Raw genomic sequence first — 22,972 nt, forward strand, 5'->3', positions numbered from 1 at the left:
TTATCGAGATCTCATTACCATCTTTAATTTTTTTTTTTATTATTTTAAGATTCTTATGAGTACTCATATTCAGGATTTCTTCTAGAATATCCATATCCTTAACTGATCATTAATTGACTATTTCTTCTTTAAGGATCTTTCTCTTTGGAACTCACATTTGCCTATCACGCTTCAAGCGTGTAGTATTGACAACTTGTTGCATTAAGATATCGTTCTTAGATGGTATCTTTGTAACCATTACAATTTGGTCACTTTCTTACATTTGATTTGATATCATTTTATTCCAAATGAGATATCTTTTGAACTTCTAGTTCAAAATAATTTGTATGATGATCAAAATGAGACAATACTTATACATTTCATTCAATTTATTTTTCCAACATTTTCTTAATTTCTCCCCCTAATGTTGGAAAAAATGTCTCATTAATGAGAACTAGCAAATTGCATAGTAAATATATCATCCATCCGGGGTTTAATTGTTTCATCATCTTAAACATGATCTCATACAAATTTAGAAGCTTTTCTATTCAAACATATGCTACAATATGTTCGTTCACTTATCTCAATCAATTATCAAATGTTTGGGATGCAAATTCATTAACATTCTTAAATCAAAATAATAAGTATATCTATGGCCAACAATAGGATGCGCCAACAAGAATTAATAAACCATGAATCTCTTCCCAAAAGTATGAGAGTTTCAATTTCAAATTTCGCTAGTGAGAGTTTGATAATTAACCTTTTGAAAACAAGAGACTCCTTGACAATTTATTACATGAAAGAATCTTCTAGTTCTTCAATGGATGTTAATCTATATTTCCAATCATACATTAATTTCATTATTGACCCAAAATGACTCTCATGTCAAATAAAATTATGTTTGGATCAATGAACTTTAGGTTCGTTGTTGCATATATATCAATTACACGAATGTGTGTGTAATATAATTGAGAAGTAAAAGTAGGCAAATTTTCTATATGCACTACCCGCAGAAGATTATATATAATATATGCATATCATATATTATTCTTATAGTCAATCTCTCTAGATATGATATTGATTACAACATATACCTTTTCAGTTTACTAAACTTCTCTTTGATAGATTTACAAAGATAGTAAGGTATATTAAGACTATCAAGACTATCAAATCTTGAAGGTGTATTGTTTAGTTTTAAGTATAATATGCATAGATGTACTATATGCAACACATAAATATCAAGAGATTATTCTTATTCTCTCCAAGAGATTAAAAGAAAATCCAAATATTTCATCCAATATAAATGGGCAAAAAGAATAATCATCTCTTCAGAAGATTATAAGTAATTTGTGATATCCAAATAATATCATATTTATAAGGTTAAAATAAAAACTATGATCTCTCTGAGAGATACAAATAATTTATCAAAGTTTGCTTTCATACATCGCTCTCCTTTTCATCGTTAAGGATTTTAATTTTTCAAATAGACTCTTAATGTACGACAAGTACAGGATTATTGTATCTTTTTCAAACATATTTGGAAAATAAAATTCTCATATGGTTCTAATCAAATAAACCCTTATTCTCTATTAACATAATTTCGATCTTACTAAATATTGTAACATTCACTTCAGGGAATGCTATTAAATTATTTGATCAAAATTTACCATTTTTTTTATAGAAACATATGCTCAATATATAATATAATGTTTCAAACTTTCTCTATCAAATTGTTATTGTAAGAGCAAAGATGTTTTGATATGTGCAACTAGTGGTGCACGACAAAAACAATGAGCACTAATTGATTTATGCAACTTCAGGTGCATTAAATCAACATTGAGTTTAAGAAGTAATTAACTATTATACATAACTTTCATAAACTTTGTCATAAGAGAATTTAATCAAATATATATAATCACTACATATAAAAATTTTAAGACTTATAAAGTTCACATGAGAATTATTTAAATATTCAACAATCAAATAAGTTTCAAAGACAAAATTGAGAATTTATTCTCATATTTGAAAAACAACATTAACATTATATAATCTTAACGTATATATATAGAAAATAAATATTACCACAATATTTGTCAAGTAAAATGAAATCAAATTAGGAAAATAAATATTCTAATTTAAACTTTCATATAAATTAATTAGTAAAACATCTCAATCAAATATTTCAAATATAAGGATTATATTTAAATATAAGACATGATTTACCACCTTAATCTAAATAACATTAGAACATTTATAACATAAATCTAAAATGATATAACATATTTGACAAATCTATAAGTTTTAACCAAAAAATTAAAGTCAAGAAATACTTGATTATTCAATATCTTTTCTATTTTTGGATCACTCAAAACAAGGTTATTTAAGTTTCTCAAACATAAATTTTATTCCTCAACAAATATGAAAACTATTTATGGTCTAAAATAGTAACCACACACATATATATACATATACTTCAAATAGAATTTAAGTTTGAATATATACTTATTCAACACATATGTCATGATATATATATCTCATGCACCCAAAATTTAATATCACAAAATTTTACCATGAAAATGTCATACATAACTTGAAACCAAATTAAGGATAGTTTTTCATTAAATCTATGCAATCGCAATTTTTTTTTCTATTTAGTCATTCTACCAAAGTATGAGGATAAAGTACGTGCAATTTTTGTCGAACATATGAAAATATAAATAAAGTTTTTCGATTCGATCAAATCAAATTATAAAACTAATAACAAATGTATCTTAGCAAACAATTTCACAATTAACATATATTGCATACTTAGTTATCAAGAAATATGAATGATGGTGACAAGAAGATCAATGATGAATACACCAAATACAAACATATATGACAAAATCATCAAAATCAAAATACTCATCATATTTTGACGAAATTCTAAATACCTCAAAAACTATGAAAATAATTTTAGCCGGTCTTTAACAAGAATCAAAATCAATTGCTACAAAACCTTCAAATTAGTAGAGACTCGTGCTAATAACGTGTTATGAAATAAAGAACCAAAAACTAAATAAGAACACAAAAGAAGAATAGAGAAGAGAGGGAGAAGAGAAGACAATTGAACTCAATTGTGATGTGTATGCAAATTGATCTCTACAACCTCTATTTATAGGGTTGTGAGAATAATGGTTACAAAATCAAACATAAATAGGGAACAAGAAAGTTATGGATATTGATGGAGAGGTTATTGGATGAATTTGTAACCTAAAGAGGTTATGGACATTTAATAATATTTGACTTTAATATTGAATATTCATAACAATACAAACAAAAGAAAAATGAAATTCATATTTTATTCAAGTATAGATAAGTAGAATTGTTAAATAAATAATTTTTTTAAGAAATATGATAAGAAAGGGACATTTTTAAATATATAGTAAAATAAATCAAAATATTTACAACAACAAAATTTTAGATTCTAGTAGACTGTCTATTATGATTGATAAAAACATATTAATGTTCATAATGATGGAATCTAAAATTTTACTCTATTTTATAAATATTTTTTTAAATTTTTTCTTTATTGTAAAAAATATATTCACTACTACAAAAACAGGATTTCTTGACGGTTTTAAACTGTCAAGAGTGATTATTCTTGACGGTTTTAAAACGGTCGTTGAATCCAGTGTCAAGAAAGGCATTTTTCTTGACAGTTGTAAAAAACGTCAAGAATTATTAACGTTGACAGTTTAGAACCGTCAAATATTCCATTTTTCATGACAGTTTAGAACCGTCAAGCATATAGGTTTTAATGACAGTTTTGAACCGTCAAGAATGTGACTACGAATGACAAAAACCGTCAAGAGTGCATTTTTCATGACATTTTATAACCGTCAAGAAAGTCATTGTTTATGACATTTTGTACCCATCAAGAGTATTCTTTTTCATGACATTTAGGAACCGTCAAGAGTGATTTTTAATGACATTTTAGAACCGTCAAGAATTTCGTTGTTCATGACATTTGCGAACCGTCAAGAAATTTATTATTCATGACATTTCAAAACCGTCAATAATTTTTATTTTTTTAATTGTAATTTATTTATATTATTGTTCCTGTATTATACTCTCATTGGTCCAAGAATTCAACTACATATAAACGACAAATATACATCAAATGACAACTAAACATCATCCATTCATATCATTTCCAAAACTTTGCATCATATTCATATATCATTTACAAAACCAATACATATGAACAGTTCACCAATCAACAATTCACCTAAACTCTAAACCTCAACAAAGTCTCAAAAGTATATCAATCAATCCCCACCTCTCCCCCTCCCCCTCCATATGAACATTTCAAAAAATCAACCACAAAAAATAAAGTTTCCTGTTTCAGAGATGACAAATAAATCCTAGATCATATGTACGAACCCAAAAACTCAACCAACTCAACCCGCACCTCATCTAACTCGGCCTGTGAGTATGGTTTTCTTGTATCAATCTGTAGACATGCAAAATAAATGAATTAGTATTCATGAAAATTATTATACCCACAATATTGGATCAAAAGTAAACTATCTAAAGAACAAAATAAACTAGATCAATCCCAATTCTTTAACTCAATCGAATACCAAACTAAAATCACATGACCAGAGTAAAAACGAAGACAAATTAAAATGCTAAAGATTAAGATAATTATGGCAAAATCTATCATTGATTGCATCAATCTCATCGTCACTATTAGAAGGCGCACAACTAAAAGACCATAGAAAATTAGAACTGAAATTAAATAAAGAATAAAATATGAACCTAAAACATCCTTTATGTCACGGAGTCTCTGGGGAACCTTTTTGGCCTGAAGCCTCTTATTTCTGATGTGGCAGTTTCTGAAATATAAATATGAACAAAAGTGACAACAAGACCTATCCCAAATCCATCCAACAACCTAGCTATTTAAAGTATCAACACATTAAGCAACCACAGCATGATCAAACCACTTAGAATATAAAGCAGTGATGACAGTATCAATATAAAGCTCTTAAAACAAACGTAAAAAGTTTCTAAAAAGTTTCAAAGCAACACTTTAACACTTGAAACAGCAAAAAAAAATGTTTAAATGTCACTTCGAGTCTCGTAACAATCCCAAGAAGATCCTATACTCACTTTGATTCTCAACCAACCAAAAGTTTTCAAAAAGTGTGTGAGTAACACTTTAACCCCTGAAACGAATGAAAAGTGCGTAAGAGAAGTATTGAATCTCAAAACAACCTATATTGCTCCACACACTTACAATCAAGCCCCCTCTGAGGAAACACTTTAAAGGATTGGTATCACATATTGATAACAAGATTGGCTAGCTGCACTAGGAAATAGAAAGAAAAACAAGCGGCACACCTTTCTAATAACATACTAGCGGACCACAATAACTTTCTATTTGAATTACATATATAGTGTTCTATGCAACACGTATAGTATTTTTTAATTACACTTTCTATTTGAATTCAACCAACCAATATTAGATCAAAACTAAACTATCTAAAGAATAAAATCAACTAGATCAATCACAATTCTTCAACTCAATCGAATACCAAAATAGAATCGCATAACCAGATGCAAAAGAAATGCATAGGCATTGAATATATTAATGCATCTTTAGATTTTCATGTAAACAGAAAAGAAGCACAAAGAAGTAAAGCGTTGTAGCCGCTCCCACACTGAACCCTCCTACACCAAGCTTAACTTAGGAAAGAATAAAGATTACAGCAAAATATACTAACAATCAATGGCAGAGGCAAAAGAATAATAGAAGTTAAAGTAGTATAATCACTTAAAATATTATTAGACATATCCATTTAATCTACATTAGAAACTCCAAGTTTATAAAATAACACTAAATAAACAAAGCAACAGTCGTTAACAAAATAAAAGATCCAAGAAAATTGGGAATTGGAATTAAAATTACACTTAGCAGAATAGATCGATCACTTAAAAACTAGAAAAAGAAACAAAACTCATCCCTGTAGAAAAACATACTTTGATTTAGTGGACATAACGACAATGTAAAATGAAGTAACGAAAGTGGTAAGTAACAGAGAAGTAGAATAGAAAAACAAAACCCAACAAGCTCATGCGATATAAAGCTCAAAATACAAGAGTATTATACTAAGAGTAAAAGAAAATAAGAGAAAATACAGACTAAAACTAACACAAAGACCATACTCAAGCAACATAAATATATGAAGGCAACCTAAAAACGAACCTAGACAAAAAAAATGATTTAAACAAAGCCACTCAAAGACAATACAGCTGGACTTTCATGATATGATTATGTTACCAAAATTCTCCTAAAAAGCGTGGTCTTAATTCAATTTTAAAAGACTGTACCTAGATACACAAATGTAAGAGATAATACTGAGAACTTTCAGCAACCTTCTCAATCTTCATCCTAAAATGAAATAAGAGAACATCGTCAGTGACCCTAAGTGGAAGCATGAGTGGATTGTACTTTGTAGCATCACTGTACAATTGGAAAATGGCTCTAACTAATAAGCTATGAAATCAAAGCATCAAGCTTGTTGAACTTCTCATCAAGTTTTGGAGTGATGATATTGATAAAAAATCATCATCCTCGAGTGGGCGAGATATCCATACAAGTGAAGCATATTGCTTTTGCATGATTTAAAGAGTCACAGATGCATAATTAAATAGAACCTTGTATTTGTAATTGACAAAAAGATTGCTCATAGAGAAAACCTGCTTCTCTGCTTCTCCTTCTTGAACCAGGGCCCAACCCTCGCTACCTACAACTTTCAGATTTCTTACGCCAACCTGAAGTAATAATGTGACTCATATGAAGTTTGCAGTAATTTTAATCTATGGAAGAAGTAGTACAATATGAACAACTTACCAATTTATTCTCCGAGCTATTTATCTTTGACTGTAATTCATTTATTATCACCTCAAATGCGAGAAGACGTGCGTTCTGTATCTTAACCAAGAAAGGTCTACCTGAACCCAACATTTGAACCTGGTAAGAAAATTTAATATTACAAAAAGTAAAGAGCTTCCTAATTGTAATAAGGAAAGAATATTACATCAACATCCTCTCTACCAGCAACATGGAACTTGTAACTATCACCTCGACAAAAGAGAAGAATATTGTTGCCTAGAATCTCTTGTAGATACCCATGAGACTGTTAATCTTTTCTTGCAAAATGAATAGTTGTATAATAGAACAGCCAGTCACCAAAGCAAAAGGCCACTACCTCAACAGATGCTTCTCCCATTCTCTTTTCACTACCTCGAAAACTCTGGGTTTCACAAACATCAAACAACCAAAGACAAAATCAACATCGACTGAAAGGATTTCCACAAACATCAAACAACCAAAGACAAAATAAACTACTAATATGTTCATTATCAACATCAAAAAACCACAAACAGAAAGAAAATAGACGAGTCAAATTTAAACTGAGGTAAGCTTTGTTCGGACCTAACTCCTAGACATTAAAATTCACAAACTTAAACAACACTACATAGGAAAAGAGGTCTACGATAACTCGCTAATAAAGATGTCTTACAAGGGATATAGCTAGGTGTTTAAATCCAAAGAAAAATAAAGTTTACATATCTAGACATGTTATATTTGATGAAAACTACCTTACTTTTGATAACAAATCCACTAACCATCCCTTGAGTTGTGAATCTCTAGATATAACAAGTTTTTTTAGATGTAGCAAATTGGTATAATCCTACAAATGGATTAGAGATAAAACCACAAGAAACTGAAAGTGTTGCAACTCACATGAAAAATAATCATTGCTATGACATGGAATGTAAAATGTCTCACTCAAAGGATAATCTTAACAAACAACCACTTGTGGAAGAGAGAAATGAAGAAATAATTCAACCTAAAGGCATCCAATTTGATCCAACACCCATTAACTAAGAAGATGTATTAACTACTCAAGAAATAGAAAGAAAACAAAGTCTCACACTACAAACAAGGTAATCAAAGCAAAAATCAAGATCTATTAAATACAAATTTACAAGTAAATCCATCTCAAAGGCATCATGAAAGAGATCAACCAAAGATCATCTTGGAGAAACAATCTCAAATACAACCTCCACTGGAAAGGAACTTCTAAGTAACAAACTCCAAAGTTTAGAACATCTCACCCAACGAGTATCTCTAAAGTTTTACTTGAAAGTTTACCTAATATCAATGAACAATTGTTCATTGATCTTCCTTGCCCTACAACAAATATATAGATGCATAATAATCAATCCCAACAACAAGCAAAGCCAACAGAAAACAATCACTCTATGGTTACTAGATCAAAGTCAAGACAACAACAAAATCATAACACTTTTCTCAGCATTCTTTTCCTATAGAGCCAAAAAACTACAATGAAGCATTTCATGTACTTGAAACGTAACACCATCATTTTCCAATGAACAAGGATCGTTATACTCGCAAGCATCTATAAGTAACCAAAAAAATGTAAACAAAGCCAAGAAAAAGAGAAAGTTACATACCAGAAGTGACGACAATAGAGTTAGCTGGAGAGACGTCGTCGTCGTTAGTTGAATGGCGATGTCGATCGTGAAGGTTACTAAGAAGATGGGGTTGATCAAAGATGTGGCATGAATGAAGAGAACAGAGAAGATGGATGAGGTCGGAGATGTGGTTGGAATGAAGACAGAGAACTGTAGTGGCTTGAAGAACTGTTGTGGCAGTGGCTGGGCTTCATCAGACGACACACGGGGAGAAGAATGACGCGATGCTCGATGCTCGACGCTCGGCTTAGGCAAGTGGGACTGAGGTTTACGGAAGGAATGCGGCAGCTTCAAACGCGACGAACGACTAGAACGCACGGTTGGTTGCGGTGGGTGGTCGTCGAAGAAGAGGGGCTGACGACGACATTCGATGGAGAAGTGAGGAGATGGGGTGAGGTGGTGGCAATTGGTTGAGGAAGAAGAAGAAGAAGAAGATGGGGGGGGGGGGGGGGGGCGTTGACGGCGGAGATGAAGAAGACTAAGAATTTTAGGGTGTTTTTTTCAAAAATATTTTTAATAATAATAATAAATAATAAAAAATAATAATATATTTTTATTATTTTATTTTATTTCATTATTATTTTATTTTATCACCCAAAATATTTTTCTTTCCCTTTTCTTTTTCGACCAACCCAAATAATATAACACCCAACAAAAATAAAATCTTCGAAATTTAAGATAAAAGTGTTAAGAAATTTACCTTGAAAAATTGGGAGGAGGTAGGTTAATTCCAAAAATTGGGAGGGAAAGGGAAAAAGGAAAAAGAGAAGGGGAAATGTAGGTTTATTTTTTTTAAAAAAAAAAGGTTTTTTTTATAAAACATTCTTGACGTTTTTAAAACGTCAAGAAACGTCAATAAATTTGAAAATGAAAATTTTTGACGTTTTAAAACGTCAAGAATTTATCAACATTTCTTGACAGTTTTAAAACGTCAAGGATAAATATATACATTTGATGTTTTAAAAAACGTCAAGAATATCGAACTCATAAAAATTCTTGACGTTTTAAAAATGTCAAGAATATAAAATAAACAACTTGACGGTTTCAAAACGTCAAGAAAAAATTGCATATTACTTGACGTTTCAAAACCGTCAAAAATTCTGTAAATTGCCTCCCCTTCGCCTTTTAATCAAAATTCTTGACGGTTTTTTCATTAAGCCGCCCCTTTCTTGACTGTTTTTCAAGAAACCGTCAAGAAAAGAAAAATCAACCATCAAGAAAGGGTCTTTTTCTAGTAGTGATTATTTAAAATTTAAAAAGTTGTATCAGATACTCTTGTGATCTCAACTTTGTGTCCCAAACACAAAAATATGAACTACGTACATTTTATCTCACCTAAGTGCTCCAAACAACTTCTTACATTCATTTTTTTCTTTAATTTGTCTTCAACATGCAGACTCAGAAGAGGGAAAAAGGATATATCCTTAAATGTTCTCTTTTCATACCGAAGAATTTTGGCAATTTGGGTGTACATATTCTGAAGAGAAAATGAAGGTGGAAGAAGATGAAGACAACTTGAACGATAGTGGTTCGGCCATTTAGGCTTACATCACTCTTGAAGACAACCAGAGAGCTTTATTCAACTTCAAAGAGTTGGGAGCAATTACAACGGAGGGAAAAGAAAATTAGCTAAGTATTTTTCTCTATTTCTAATAACTTTTTAAGCAAAAAATACAATTCTGATTTTTAACTTCTCTTGACAGAATAAGAGTAGGTTAGTTGTGTTCATTAACAACTTTAGCTCTTGAAGACTAAGTAATTATTTAATGCTTTGAGCTCAAATCATATAACCAATTATTTGCTCTCTTGAGCCACCCTAGCTATCACATATCAGATAGTAAGATGGCGGACAAAAAATTGTTTGTTTCAATAATTGCATAAAATAAACGGTAGAAGAGAAAACGATTAGAATACGTATAGAATATAACTTCCTAGAAAGTGTTCGTCATTTGACATAAAAATAATGGTACGATTAATTTGAAATTTAACAACTTGAAATCTAAAATATGATCCTAAAAATGAGTAATTCAAAACAAGCCAGAGGAAACGACAATGGGACTCCTAACAAAGTGCTTCCCATCAGTCCAAATCAGCACGCCGTCAACAACCTGATTCTCTGGCACATCTCCAGTTATTATCAATTCAAAGCTTTTCTCCTCTCCAACTCTCTCGAACTTCAAAACTTTGGGCTTCACTAAAACCTTAACTCCATTGGGGTGCATCACTCTAGCTTTGTATACCCCAGGAGTGCTAACGTTCTTCAATTTCCTAGTGAGGGTGACACTGCCAGTCAAATTCTGAACCCCGATGGAAGGATAATTGAAGTTCAAAATAGAAGCAGAAGCTGGACATTTGAAAGGGCCATCAGAGAATGCTTGAATGGTCTTCTCGTTGTAGCCACTGGCGCAAAGGAATTCCAAGTAGTCATTGGGGGAGAGATCATAGACGAGGCCAGGGTCAATGGCTCCAGTAGGGCGAATGTGGCCAGAGCCATAGGCAAAGGGGGGTGGCAGGGGCGAGGTCAGGGGAGCCACCATCGAGCATGGGTTTCTTAGTGTTGTCACGAATTCTAGCAGAGGTCATGATGGCAGATTTGATGGCGGAGGGGCTCCAGTGAGGGTGGAGAGTTCTAAGAAGGCCGACAAGACCAGAGACATGGGGGCAAGACATGGAGGTGCCTGACATTGTTATGAATGGAACTGTTCTATTGTCAAATGGTTCGCCTGTTGGGCTTACGGCCTCTGAGAATGCTGCAATTATATTCACACCCGGGGCAGTCACATCTGGCTGCAAATTTTAATTCAAGTAAAGTAGTCGTTAATTATGAGAGATATGAGATTCTATAATCATTTTTATTTATTTAACTAAAATATATGTTATAACTTTTAGAGTGAGTTCTTTGAGTACTATATTTGGGGAGATGAGAAATTTAAAATCAAACAATATACTTTGCTTAACATTAAAAGGACTCAATCATATTTAAACTATTTCGAAAACTCAAAAAACTAAACCATATCACCTTAAATTTATTATACTAATTAAAATATTTTGAAGACTCGTACTATTCTTAACATTAATTAAAGTATAAAATAGATTCTTAAGAGAAAATCGTAATAAGGGCTTGAGAAAAGCAAACCTTGATAATCTCAGGGGAAATAAGGTTGGGTCCTCGAGATGAAAAGGCTGCCATACTGGGGGCAGGTTTGGTGTTAACTTTAGCCGATGGTGGGATTAAAGACCCCATCGGATTTCTGCCAAAGAAACAACCAAATATGTCATCGTTAATCAACTTCTTTTTTTTTTTTTTTTCCCTTTTAAAAAAGGGTAAATTTTGTTATTATTAATTACTTGGTGGATTTGATGTAAGAGAAAACAGCTTGGCCATCATCGTAATTAATATGGGAAGCTGGAAGAACATGGGGATCTGCGATGGTTTCGAACCCACTTAGCTTATCATTGCATAGAATCATTCCGACAGCACCGGCAAGGGCCGCTTGTTCTCCTTTGTCTACTCTTGCAGTGTCTCCTCTCAAGCAAACCAATATCTTCCCTTTCACTTTTGAATGATCCAATGTTTTTGGTTTGCAAAGCATGGCCACCTCCGCGGTGGCGTTCTTCGCTTTCGCTTCAGCTCCAGTTATTAATGGATAAAGCTTGTCTCCCTTTAATCCTTTTGACAGGCTCGAACCCTAACGAATAGAATACCAACAGAATATAAATAGATCTCATACACACATTTAATTGGAGAGTGAAAGAGACGAACCATGTAACTGTGGCCATTTTGGAGCTCAACAGGAGCCTGAAACTCACGATCCAAAGTACTTGCACCAACAGTCAAAATCCAAGGTGCAGTATTAGAAACAGTCTGAGCAGCAGGGCCAGAGTTACCAGCCGAGCACACCACAGGGATTCCCTTCTTCACTGCATGGAAGGCTGCAATGGCGATTCCATCATCATAATAATCGGCTGGCTCGCCACCGAGGGAGAGCGAAAGAACATCAACGCGATCGTGAATGGCATGGTCAAATGCCTCGGCGATGTCGGCTTCGAAACAACCTCCATCCTCAAGTGGCCAGCAAACCTTATAAGAGGCAACACGGGCCTTGGGAGAGCCCCCTTTGGCAGTTCCAACGCCTAAGCCGAACACACTGGCGCCGGACACATAGCTGCCCCCAGCAGTGGACAAGGTGTGTGAACCATGACCGTCGTAGTCGCGAGTGGAGTTGATCACGGATGCTGTCAAGTTCTGAGAGTTCAAGTAGGCGAGAAAGCCCTTGTTGAAGTACTTGGCTCCTATTAGTTTCCTATATTTATTAATTTGAAAATCAATATTAAATAAAAAATAGAAGTAGTTAATTAAGTTTTAGTATAAAAAAGATGAAACCTGTTGCATGACACTCCATCGGGGGTTTTATCAGTGCAACCTCCCTTCCACTTTGATGGAACTGCTCCAACTATCCCATGTTCTCCAAAACTCTTTGACTCCCCCCATACACCTTTTCCCAAAACAAATAAATATACTTTGATTTTAATTTGGACCATAAAAACTTAACTTTACTAATTAATTCCATCAAACTAAATCAAAATCCCTAACTCATTATCCTATGTTTTTATAATTAATTAATTTATGCTAATTAATTATTCACCATTAAATTTGTAAAATATTTGCTATTAAAAGTAGAAAGAAACAAAGAAACAAAAAGAAAGTGTACCAGTGTCAAGATTGCCGATAATGACATCTTTTCCAGATTTAGCCCTACGCCAAGCAGATGAAGGAGGAATTACACCATTCTTCTCCAAATGCATAAACTCCCATGAATGTGTTGTATGTAACTTTTTTGCTTTGTTTAGCAATACTGCTGCTACTTCCGGGTGTTCTGCACATTTTTATAATTTTCCTAATTTAATTTCTATTATTATAATTCTTTCTTCTTTTTTTTTTTTTTAAATTAGTCAACCTTGGTTATGATAAAAAAAATGTGAAAATAGAACTTTTTTCTTTTTTAAAAAAAATAAAATATATATATATATATATATATATTAAGTTGATTTTTACTTGCAAGCTGGGTTGCCTCTTCCTCATCCATAATTGCTGCAAAACCATTTATATTCTTCTTATAGGAGTAAAAGATAGCATCTCTTGCCTTCTCATCACTGAAATTTTCAATTTTAAAACTATTAAATTTTAATAATAAGAATTATAATAATAATTACAACAATATTTTATATTTTGAAAAAAAAAATAATCAAATGAATAATAATAAGTACTTGTTGTGATGAGGAAATTATACATAAAATTTCAAACCTTCCAATGATGGATCCAAGCAATTTGTGATGAGAATCAGCCACCCTTTCAAGATCTTCATCTCTAACTTCTAATCCATGTGAATGGGATCCCAATAACACAATATAAGACTGAAATCCAAAAATAATAATAATAAAAAAAAATTATTTAGTTTTTGAAAAATTCTTATAAATAGAAAAAAAAATTGAAACTATTAGGAATTTTTTGTACCAACAAAAATCACAACCCAAAACAACTCATTTATCCCAACCAAATCAATAATAATAAAGCAATTAGTTCTAAGGGTTTGTTTAATAATATGCTTATGAACATAGAAAACATACACTGAATCAATCAGTGTATAAAACAACAAATAATAAAGATGAGGAAAAACAACAATTTTAATTTTTAGGGCTTTGTGAAGAAAAAGAAATCACAACCCAAAAACAGTCTTATGAACCAAATCAAATCAATATATGTTTTTTTTAATAATAAAGAACAAAATGGCTATAGATTTCAGATAATGCATGCATATATAGTATAACACAACTTCAAGACTTGTGATTAAGAAAAATCTCTTTTCTAATGTTTTGATTACCTTTTTGGCAGCAATGGCAGGTGATATTACCAAAAGGAGTGAAAATAAAATAAGAATGGAATTATAGATCTTCATCTTCGGATGCTTCATGATCTCCAAAAAAATACCTAACCATTAATCACTTTCTTTTTTGCTTCCTCCTCTTTATAAAGGAAACCCTTTGCTAAATACTAAAAAATAGGAATGTCAATCAAATTTACCTTTGATTATATCTCATTCTCTTAAATGAACGATATAAATAATTTAACTGTTATAACATTGTTTATTTACATTCCCTATGGAATTGGGATTGTCTTATTATTTAAGATAACATTTTTTTTTTTTTTGTTTTGTTTTAAAAAATTATGGAATCTCTCTATACTTGTGTGTTTGAAGTTTTTTTTCTTCCAGAAATTTTCATTTGGATACTTTTAAACTAAATCTTTAAATAGTTGTTAAAATTTGACTTAATTTTCACCAGTAAAGCAGTCATAATTAAGTTAATTTTCAATTATTGAGTTTGTTAAAATGTTTTAAAGCTTTCTTTTTTTTTTTTTTTACGTAGGAATCTGTTGGTCAGATATTTTTACGGTAGACTGGGATGATTTAGTCTTGATCGGGTTCGTTGCGTTTTTGTAGGTTTTTCCGAATTGTTATCAAATATTATTGTTCTTTTTCTTTTTGAATTTAACTGACAGAACTTTATTTCAATTTTTTTTTCTTTTTTTATTAATTATGGTTTTCAAATATTTAACTTCATATATCCATCAGAGGTTCAGAATCGTGTGCACAAGTTATGGAATGGAAGAATGTATATTTTATTCAGAATATTGGATTACAAATAATGTTGAGAGATTGATATGTATATATAAGCTTCATGTAATGCTGTGAAATGGTTGTATTACATGAGGATCCTAAAAATATAAACATGTAAGCAAAGTAAATATCATAAATTGATAAGATTAAGAGCACTGATCAGATAGCAAGTTTTGGCAACGAAAAGAGAGTTTCAGTTGGGTAAGGGATATATGCAACTGAAAAGTAATAATCATTTGTCCGATCCATCCCAACTGGTTTTGATTTGATTTAAATGCTGTGACTGAGCATCCAAAAATGTAAATAATAAAAAATATAAATTTTCTTAACAATTTTTTTTTTTTCTTTTTAACTTCAAAAGTGTTACGTTTTTTATTTCTTACTTTTAGATGTTTGATGATTAAGAAGATTTTTGTTTATCAATTTACATTTGCAAAAATAGCTTTTGCAAAAATATTTGTAAATTTTAAAGGTAACAAGTTTACATAGGCCAACTTTGATCGGTTTTCTCTATTTGTTTTAGAGCAAACCGTTGGAAGATTTTTTTTTGAAACTTAGGTAAATATAACAAAAATGAAAACTATTTACGATCCGTATAACAAGCCCATTAAAGTAAATTATTTTTTCATAATTCCTTTTGTCCGTAATCTTTTATAACGATCTTTCAAATATGATTTTCTTCTTCTTTCCGATTTTTCCATGATCGTCGTTTCCAAGTTATTCGTCTCGTCTTTTATATATGTTTCATCATGATCATTCTTTACCTTTTTTGCAATTTTCGATAACATTTGCTCTCATATCCATCATCTTCAATAACATTGTTTCTCTTCTTGTCATCTTGGACAATCAAGATCGTGTATATTGCTCTGTTAATATCGTCTCAGTTATTTTAGTTTCGGTGAGTATTTTAAATATTATTTTTTCTTTGAACTATTTAGTTGATTATAAAAATTCGTTCAGAATTATATATTTCGGCGTGAAGATAGAATGTTTAGAATATGTGGGTATTATTGTAAGACATCCTATATTTGGTTATGAAGATTGTTGAAAATTTTGATTACTGTTTAGGTTGATTTAAGAATTTATATTTCAGTATGAATGTCGTTTGAGTTTTTTGTTGTTTGTAAGAATTTAAAGTTTTTTTTTTCATTTTGAACTTCTAAGAAAGTATTTCATTATGAAGATTGATATAGTTTGAAGTTTTTCAGGATAATTTTCATTGAATTACTTGATCGTTTACCTCTATCAATATACATACTCTTTTGTTATATATCGTTTAACAATATACAGATGATCGTTTTGTTATATGAACACGATCGTTCATCTTTATGAACACGAAAGTTTTTAATATTTTGTATGATCAACGTCTTTAAATGATCATGTATCAAATTCAATATGATTGTTTAAACGATCAGCGTCTTTAAACGATTATATATCAAATTCAATACGATTATTTAAACGATCAACGTCTTCAAAAAATTGTGTATCAAATTCAATACGATGGTTTAAATAATCAGTGTCTTTAAACGATCGTCTATAGCTTATTCTATACGATGATTTAATTTATTATATACAATCGTCTATTAGTATTAAACGATCGTTTAATATTTATTAATTTCTTTGCACGATCGTTTAGTATTCTCTTATTACATCTAAATACTTAATTATATTTTCTTCTTTTCCATATTAGAATGTCTATTCCTATTGTTGTTTTTTATGGAGGTCAATAGAATGGCTGGAATGTTTATGAGAATTATCAGTGTCCGGAATTTTAGCGTAGATATGCAAGTCAGCTTTAATTCTTTGGTTGCTTTGACATGTGAACAACTTGAATTGGATGAATCAGTAGAATTATTTGTTTTACTTGATTTTGGTAAAAGTAATGTTCAAACTGTGGTGCCGATAAAGAAGGACAATGATGTTGCTTGGTATTTAGCTTTTGCTAAAGATGCAACTAGTAGACATCCATTAGTTGCCCATGTAAGTGTCAATTGTTTGGGAACGTCTTCTTCATCTAGTAGTGTACGGGAGAATGTTGATATGTGTCGCTGAATATACGTTTTTCTTCTTCTGTTTCAAATGATGAAGTTATAGAGACATCTCTTATTATTCTGAGTTGAAGGAAAAAAGTTTTATTTGAAAGTAAATAAGTGCTTTCAAAGTGTTTTTGCATAATAACAGTGAAGAATAACTTTCAATTTAGGACTATAGTATCAAATTTGAAGTTTGTTGAATTCAGATGTCTGCAAGAAGGTTGCAAATGGTATGTAAGGGCATCTCGTTATAAGAAGAGTGATTTGTGGATGCTACGGAAATACACTTCTGACCATGATTGTTCATTGAGTATTGCCCAAAGTTCTCACATGCAAGCTTTTTCAACAGTAATTGGCAATTGTTTGATAGATGATTTTGGATTCATGTCTACTGATCGTTCCATCCCTAAAGAGATTGTGCATAAGGCTCGTACAAATCTTGAAGTTAATATAAGTTACCAGATAGCTTGGAGGGTAAAAGAACATATGGTAAAGATATTAGATGGTAACACAGTTGAATCGTATGCATTGATTCCAAGATTCTTTGATAAATTGGTTGAATCTAACTCAAGTATGATCAGTTTTTTATATCAAATTTAAATTGATTTGCAGATAGATGTGGATAGACTAATATCACAGTCTATCTAGAAAGACCAATATTGGCATCTTTCATATTCTTTCTGTTTTTTTTTTTTTTTTTTTTGTGCTGATAGAAATGTGTTTATTATTATAGGTACATGGACTGCTTTAGAAATGGATGATAGTGGTCATTTCAAGTTTTGTTTTATAGCTTTTGATGCATCAATTGAGGGGTGAAAATATTGTACACCTATTATTTCTATTGATGGAAAATTTTTGAAGTGTAAGTTTGGTGGCATCCTATTAACAGTCTCATCACAAGATGGTAACAATCAAATCTTCCCTCTTGGTTTCACCATTCTAGATTCTGAAAATGATGTATTATAGACATAGTTTTTTTGAGAAGATACGAGGTAGTTTTTCAGAACGCGATAATTTAGTCATTGTTTCTGATAGGCATCTTAGCATCCTAAAGGAGTTTTAGAGTGTTTCCTGATGTTGAGTCAGGTGCGCGCGGATGGTTAATCTCGCGTTTATTGGGATATTTTTTGTATTTCGTATTGTGGGCCTATGGACTTTTTCCGTTTCTGAAATTGTTTTATAGAGCGTAAATAACTTGTCAATTTGTTATATTATTAAAAAGACCCTTATTGAAGTGTACAGTTACTTATTTAAATAAATTATTAATTAATTAACTAACAAAGGTCTTAAATATATTTAATTAGTAATCTAAATTTGATTAAAAAATGAAGGTAAAAAATCATAATTGATTCCTTATAGGTCCTTTTTAAAATCAAATAATTATTTACATTAATTTTATTATAAATATATATGATAAAATTGTTGGTTTAATAAGGAACCATTGACTCTCTTTAAGCTAAAAAAAAAAAGTAGAGTTGATAACTCCTATTTTCTAACTCCTATTTTCTAACTCCTACTTCACAATTTCTTTGACCATACATATCTAACTATTTTCATCTCAAACATAAAAGTATTTTTTTAACACTTGTTTGATGTTTAAACTTTATTTTGGACCTTTTAAAAAAGATTTTTTTTTTGTTTGTTTAAAATTTAACCTGAATTGTTTCAAAAAGCATGTTGTTGGGCAATTTTTCAAACTAATTGGGGCCTTGAAATACTTTCTAAAGAAAATTCATATAAAATATGAAAGAAGACCCAAAAAGTCAATTTATTTATACAAAATTGGGCAGGAAAAGGGGAAATTTGGGGCCTGGGCCCGATAACTAATGAGTGCTATTTATACAAATTACCAAAATTAAATTAAAATTATGAATTTTACTATCACTTCGCTTCATCTTCACTCCTCGTTCAAGCGGTTACAAACTTACAGGTGTCACTCCTCCACCGCCTTCCACCGCCTCCTCCCTTTTCCACCTTTTCACTACACTTCTCCGCCACCACCGAATCCCCGCCGTTGCTTACCTCTCTCCTCCCTTGTCGACTTCTTGAACTACTTTTAGCATTTTCCGTTCCCAAAGTTCGGTTTAGCTTACTCTGACATGTCGTTCCCTAGATTCCAAGCAGCCTTCCTCTATTTGTTTCTACTTTTCGGTTCATCTTTGGTGGTGGAATCCGCCATTGGAGTGAACTGGGGCACCATTTCATTCCACAAGCTGAAGCCCACCACCGTCGTTGATCTCTTGAAAAGCAACAGGATTCAGAAAGTAAAACTGTTTGAGGCAGACCCGAGTGTGCTCAAGGCTTTAATGGGAACTGGGATCCAAGTTATGATTGGAATCCCTAATGAGATGCTCGCTTCCTTGAGCTCATCTTTACTTGCTTCTGATCTATGGGTCCGTCATAATCTGTCTTCGTATGTTGTTAAGGGGGGCGCCGACATCAGGTGCGTTGTTGATAAATGATGATTCTAAGATCTCTTCCCCTTCCGTTTCTTGTGGAGCTCTACGTTAGTGTTTGGATTACTAATTTTTCTGTAACTTTGTGGTGTGGTTTCTGTTCTTTTCCTTTGCAGTGGTTTTGTAATCTCTGCCCAATGTAGTGCTTGAAAACGATAATAATAGTAGTTTGAAGGATTTCTCTCTTCAATGGGGCTTTGGTTGTGTTATTTCATTGTTTGTCCGTTTGTAGAGTAAAATGATGCATTGGCTGTGGATTTCTTGTTGTTTGTTGGGCCGTGTTAAACTGGAAGCGTTTGAAAGGTCCGTGAGATACACACATTTTGATGTTTTTTTCATCAGTTAGTAATGTAATAGAAGTTCTCTATCGATTAACTTATTGAGATGAAACAATGTATATTATGGTCCAATACTCTGTATAACGGCCATTAGCTTTTCTTATTTAGGATAAACAGGGTGTTGCACTTTGTGGGAAATTTATCTATGAATCTGACGAGTTGTATGGTATCAGCTCTGTGTGCTTAAATTGTTGCATTGTTGTTCTCCTTTCTCTCTTTCAAATAAAAACTTACATACGTTTTCATTTGCATTTGCTGTATGCCGTATAGTTGTTGCTTGATAGTTGAATACTACGCCTTTAGAATTTGACTGAGGAAGTTTCTATCAATCAGTCGTAGAGATAGAGGCACGCTACAAGGAGTTAAGAAGTTACATTCGAATTCAAAAGAAGGAACAACTCTATAAATGAATGCCAGTGTCTATCCTGATGCTTCATACTCATATTTGGAATCTTAACATAAATGAGGAATTTTTTTTAATAGTGTTTTTCTTTGTAGATCAGCACGAATCAAAAGAAGATTTTGATTTTCCCTTAGGTATTCTAGCTTCCGAGATCATATTCCTAAAATTCAGTCCTTTTTATTTGGGGTAAGGCTTATAACAAAATTGATGGTTTAGATATTTTGCACTTGTTTATTGTATGGCTTAACTGTCCAGGACAACGAGATAGGAAGAATGGATAATTTATTCTTATTCTTGTCTTACCAACTCTACTACTCTAGTATGTGTATATTAATTTTCTCGATGAAAACTGGGCTTGGGTAAACGAAAATGCACTTGTGGAATTGGTTGGATAAAGATGAGAGAAGTATGGCAAGGGAAAGAAAATTGGAGGGGTGGTGTAGGTACAGATAGATATGGACAGTTTGATATATGATACATGGTTAGTTATGCTCGAGTAGGCTAAGTGGTAGACTGACCAGAGAGTTAGCTAGGCTAAACTAAATTGTAATAGAAGGAGAAAACGAGGGTGAGGTACAATTTAGCATGATGCAGGGTTCTGGAAATTTCTGGAAGCTTTCAACCAGGTTATTTTCTCTGGTAGTTATTGACTTTTAACCTGATTTCTTTTAGTGAGAAACCATTCTCTACAAGAGTTATCAATGTAAATGACTCGAAGAGGTCAAGACTGGTGATAAGTGATAACACATATGACATAAACCTCTTTCTGCGCTTTCCTATGTATAAAATGTTACCAACGCTTAAATTTCTTTGTACACTATTGATGTGGACTGATATTCCTGAAACTTTTAGGATATCCATTTATCTTCAATCCTAGTTTGTAGGAGCAAAAAACTTGGTATAAGATTTCTTACTTTTATTACATGATGTATGGTGCAGGTATGTTGCAGTAGGAAACGAGCCGTTTCTCAGCAGTTACAATGGAGAGTATCAGTCATATATCATGCCTGCTTTGCTCAATTTACAGCAATCTTTAGCAAGAGCAAATCTTGCAAGCTATGTGAAGTTAGTTGTACCTTGCAATGCTGATGCATATGAGTCTTCGCTTCCTTCTCAGGGAGCATTCAGGCCTGAATTGACTCAAATTATGACTCAACTTGTTTCGTTTCTCAACTCAAATGGCTCTCCATTTGTTGTTAACATCTATCCATTTTTGAGCCTCTATGGGAACTCTGACTTCCCACAAGACTACGCATTTTTTGAAGGAACTACCCATGCTGTTACAGATGGAAGTAATGTTTACTATAATGCATTTGATGGAAACTATGACACATTGGTTTCAGCTCTGACTAAAATTGGCTATGGACAGATGCCAATTGTTATAGGGGAGGTAGGTTGGCCCACGGATGGAGCCATGGGTGCAAATCTCACAGCTGCACGTGTCTTCAACCAAGGCCTTATTAATCATGTTCTAGGCAACAAAGGAACCCCTTTGAGGCCAGGAACGCCTCCTGTGGACGTATATCTTTTCAGCCTACTTGATGAAGGAGCAAAGAGTGTGCTTCCAGGTAACTTTGAGAGGCACTGGGGTATCTTTTCTTTTGATGGGCAGGCTAAATATCCTCTGAACCTTGGTTTAGGTAATAAGGTACTGAAAAATGCAAAACATGTGGAGTATCTTCCCTCTAGATGGTGCATTGCAAATCCGTTCAGGGATTTAACCGATGTGGCAAATCACATAAAGCTAGCCTGTAGTGTTGCGGATTGCTCGACACTCAACTATGGGGGATCATGCAATGGTATTGGTGCAAAGGGGAATATCTCGTATGCATTTAACAGCTACTATCAGCTACAAATGCAGAATGAGAAAAGCTGTGAGTTTGATGGCCTTGGTATGATCACGTTCTTAGATCCCTCCATTGGTGAGTGTAGGTTCCTTGTTGGCGTCACTGACAGTCGTTCACTCAGTTCTCCACCATCAAGTGCGTCGGGGATCGCTTGGGTATCGTTAATATGGTTTTTCTGGACTTTGGTATTGTGAAAACTTGTTTAGAGAATTTTCCACGGTGCTCCATTGAATCCATTAAGCTATAATAGTTGAGGTTATAGATAGTAAACGAAAGGTACTAGTGTTAGAATGTTAGCATACTAGAGCAAATTATTCATGTAGTATTATACTGGGTTAAGTATTCGTTTCATCTGGTTCTAGAATATGAACTTAACCCACGAGCAGATTGATATTTATTTATTCAATTTGATTTTATTATATGTTTTCTTGTGCATTTATCTCTATTCCTCCCTCCTTGTGTTTTATTATTATTAATATTTTATTTACACTTATTCAAAGTCTTGTTGTTCATCTTCATTTCTTCAAGATGTAAGAGCAAGATCAAGTGTTTGATGAAGCTCATCCATTGAATTTTATGAATCTGAGTTGATTGGATATTAGTTCCGAGAATAAAAGGAATTAAGAAATAATTTCTGCTCTACTTATTCGTGTGTAGGCTTAAATTACAAAATTTGGTGCACGTAG

At 32.3% G+C, this 22,972-nt stretch overlaps 1 protein-coding gene, 1 long non-coding RNA gene and 1 pseudogene across 3 annotated transcripts; 1 reads left to right on the forward strand and 2 right to left on the reverse strand.

The window, feature by feature from the left end:
- Window positions 1-4,389: 4,389 nt before the first annotated feature.
- Window positions 4,390-5,198, reverse strand: LOC103502214 (uncharacterized). Its single transcript, XR_540490.2, has 3 exons — window positions 5,137-5,198; window positions 4,783-4,859; window positions 4,390-4,474 (listed from the first exon to the last, which is right to left on the reverse strand). It is a non-coding gene; the product is annotated as an uncharacterized LOC103502214 (long non-coding RNA).
- A 5,306-nt stretch (window positions 5,199-10,504) lies between these two features.
- LOC103502236 (subtilisin-like protease SBT5.4) lies at window positions 10,505-14,504 on the reverse strand (annotated as a pseudogene).
- Window positions 14,505-19,107: 4,603 nt separating this feature from the next.
- On the forward strand, window positions 19,108-22,707 carry LOC103502213 (glucan endo-1,3-beta-glucosidase 5). Of its 2 annotated transcripts, XM_008466065.3 has the most exons (3): window positions 19,510-19,685; window positions 20,535-20,625; window positions 21,379-22,707. In XM_008466065.3, the coding sequence occupies exons 1-3, from the start codon at window positions 19,658-19,660 to the stop codon at window positions 22,478-22,480; spliced, it is 1,221 nt and encodes a 406-aa protein (XP_008464287.1). In that variant the 5' UTR covers window positions 19,510-19,657; the 3' UTR covers window positions 22,481-22,707. The 2 variants fall into 2 exon arrangements, with proteins under 2 accessions (XP_008464286.1, XP_008464287.1); XM_008466064.3 differs by lacking the exon at window positions 20,535-20,625 and having other exon boundaries at window positions 19,108-19,685.
- The last annotated feature ends 265 nt before the right edge of the window (window positions 22,708-22,972 follow it).

This window comes from Cucumis melo, chromosome 12 (genome assembly GCF_025177605.1).
Source record: "Cucumis melo cultivar AY chromosome 12, USDA_Cmelo_AY_1.0, whole genome shotgun sequence".
NCBI lineage: Eukaryota > Viridiplantae > Streptophyta > Magnoliopsida > Cucurbitales > Cucurbitaceae > Cucumis > Cucumis melo.

Coding starts and splice junctions, on each gene's coding strand:
- LOC103502213 (XM_008466064.3), top strand. CDS start 19,342: ATGTCGTTCCCTAGATTCCAAGCAGCCTTCCTCTATTTGTTTCTACTT. Junction 19,686..21,378: donor AAGGGGGGCGCCGACATCAG/GTGCGTTGTTGA, acceptor TGTATGGTGCAG/GTATGTTGCAGTAGGAAACG.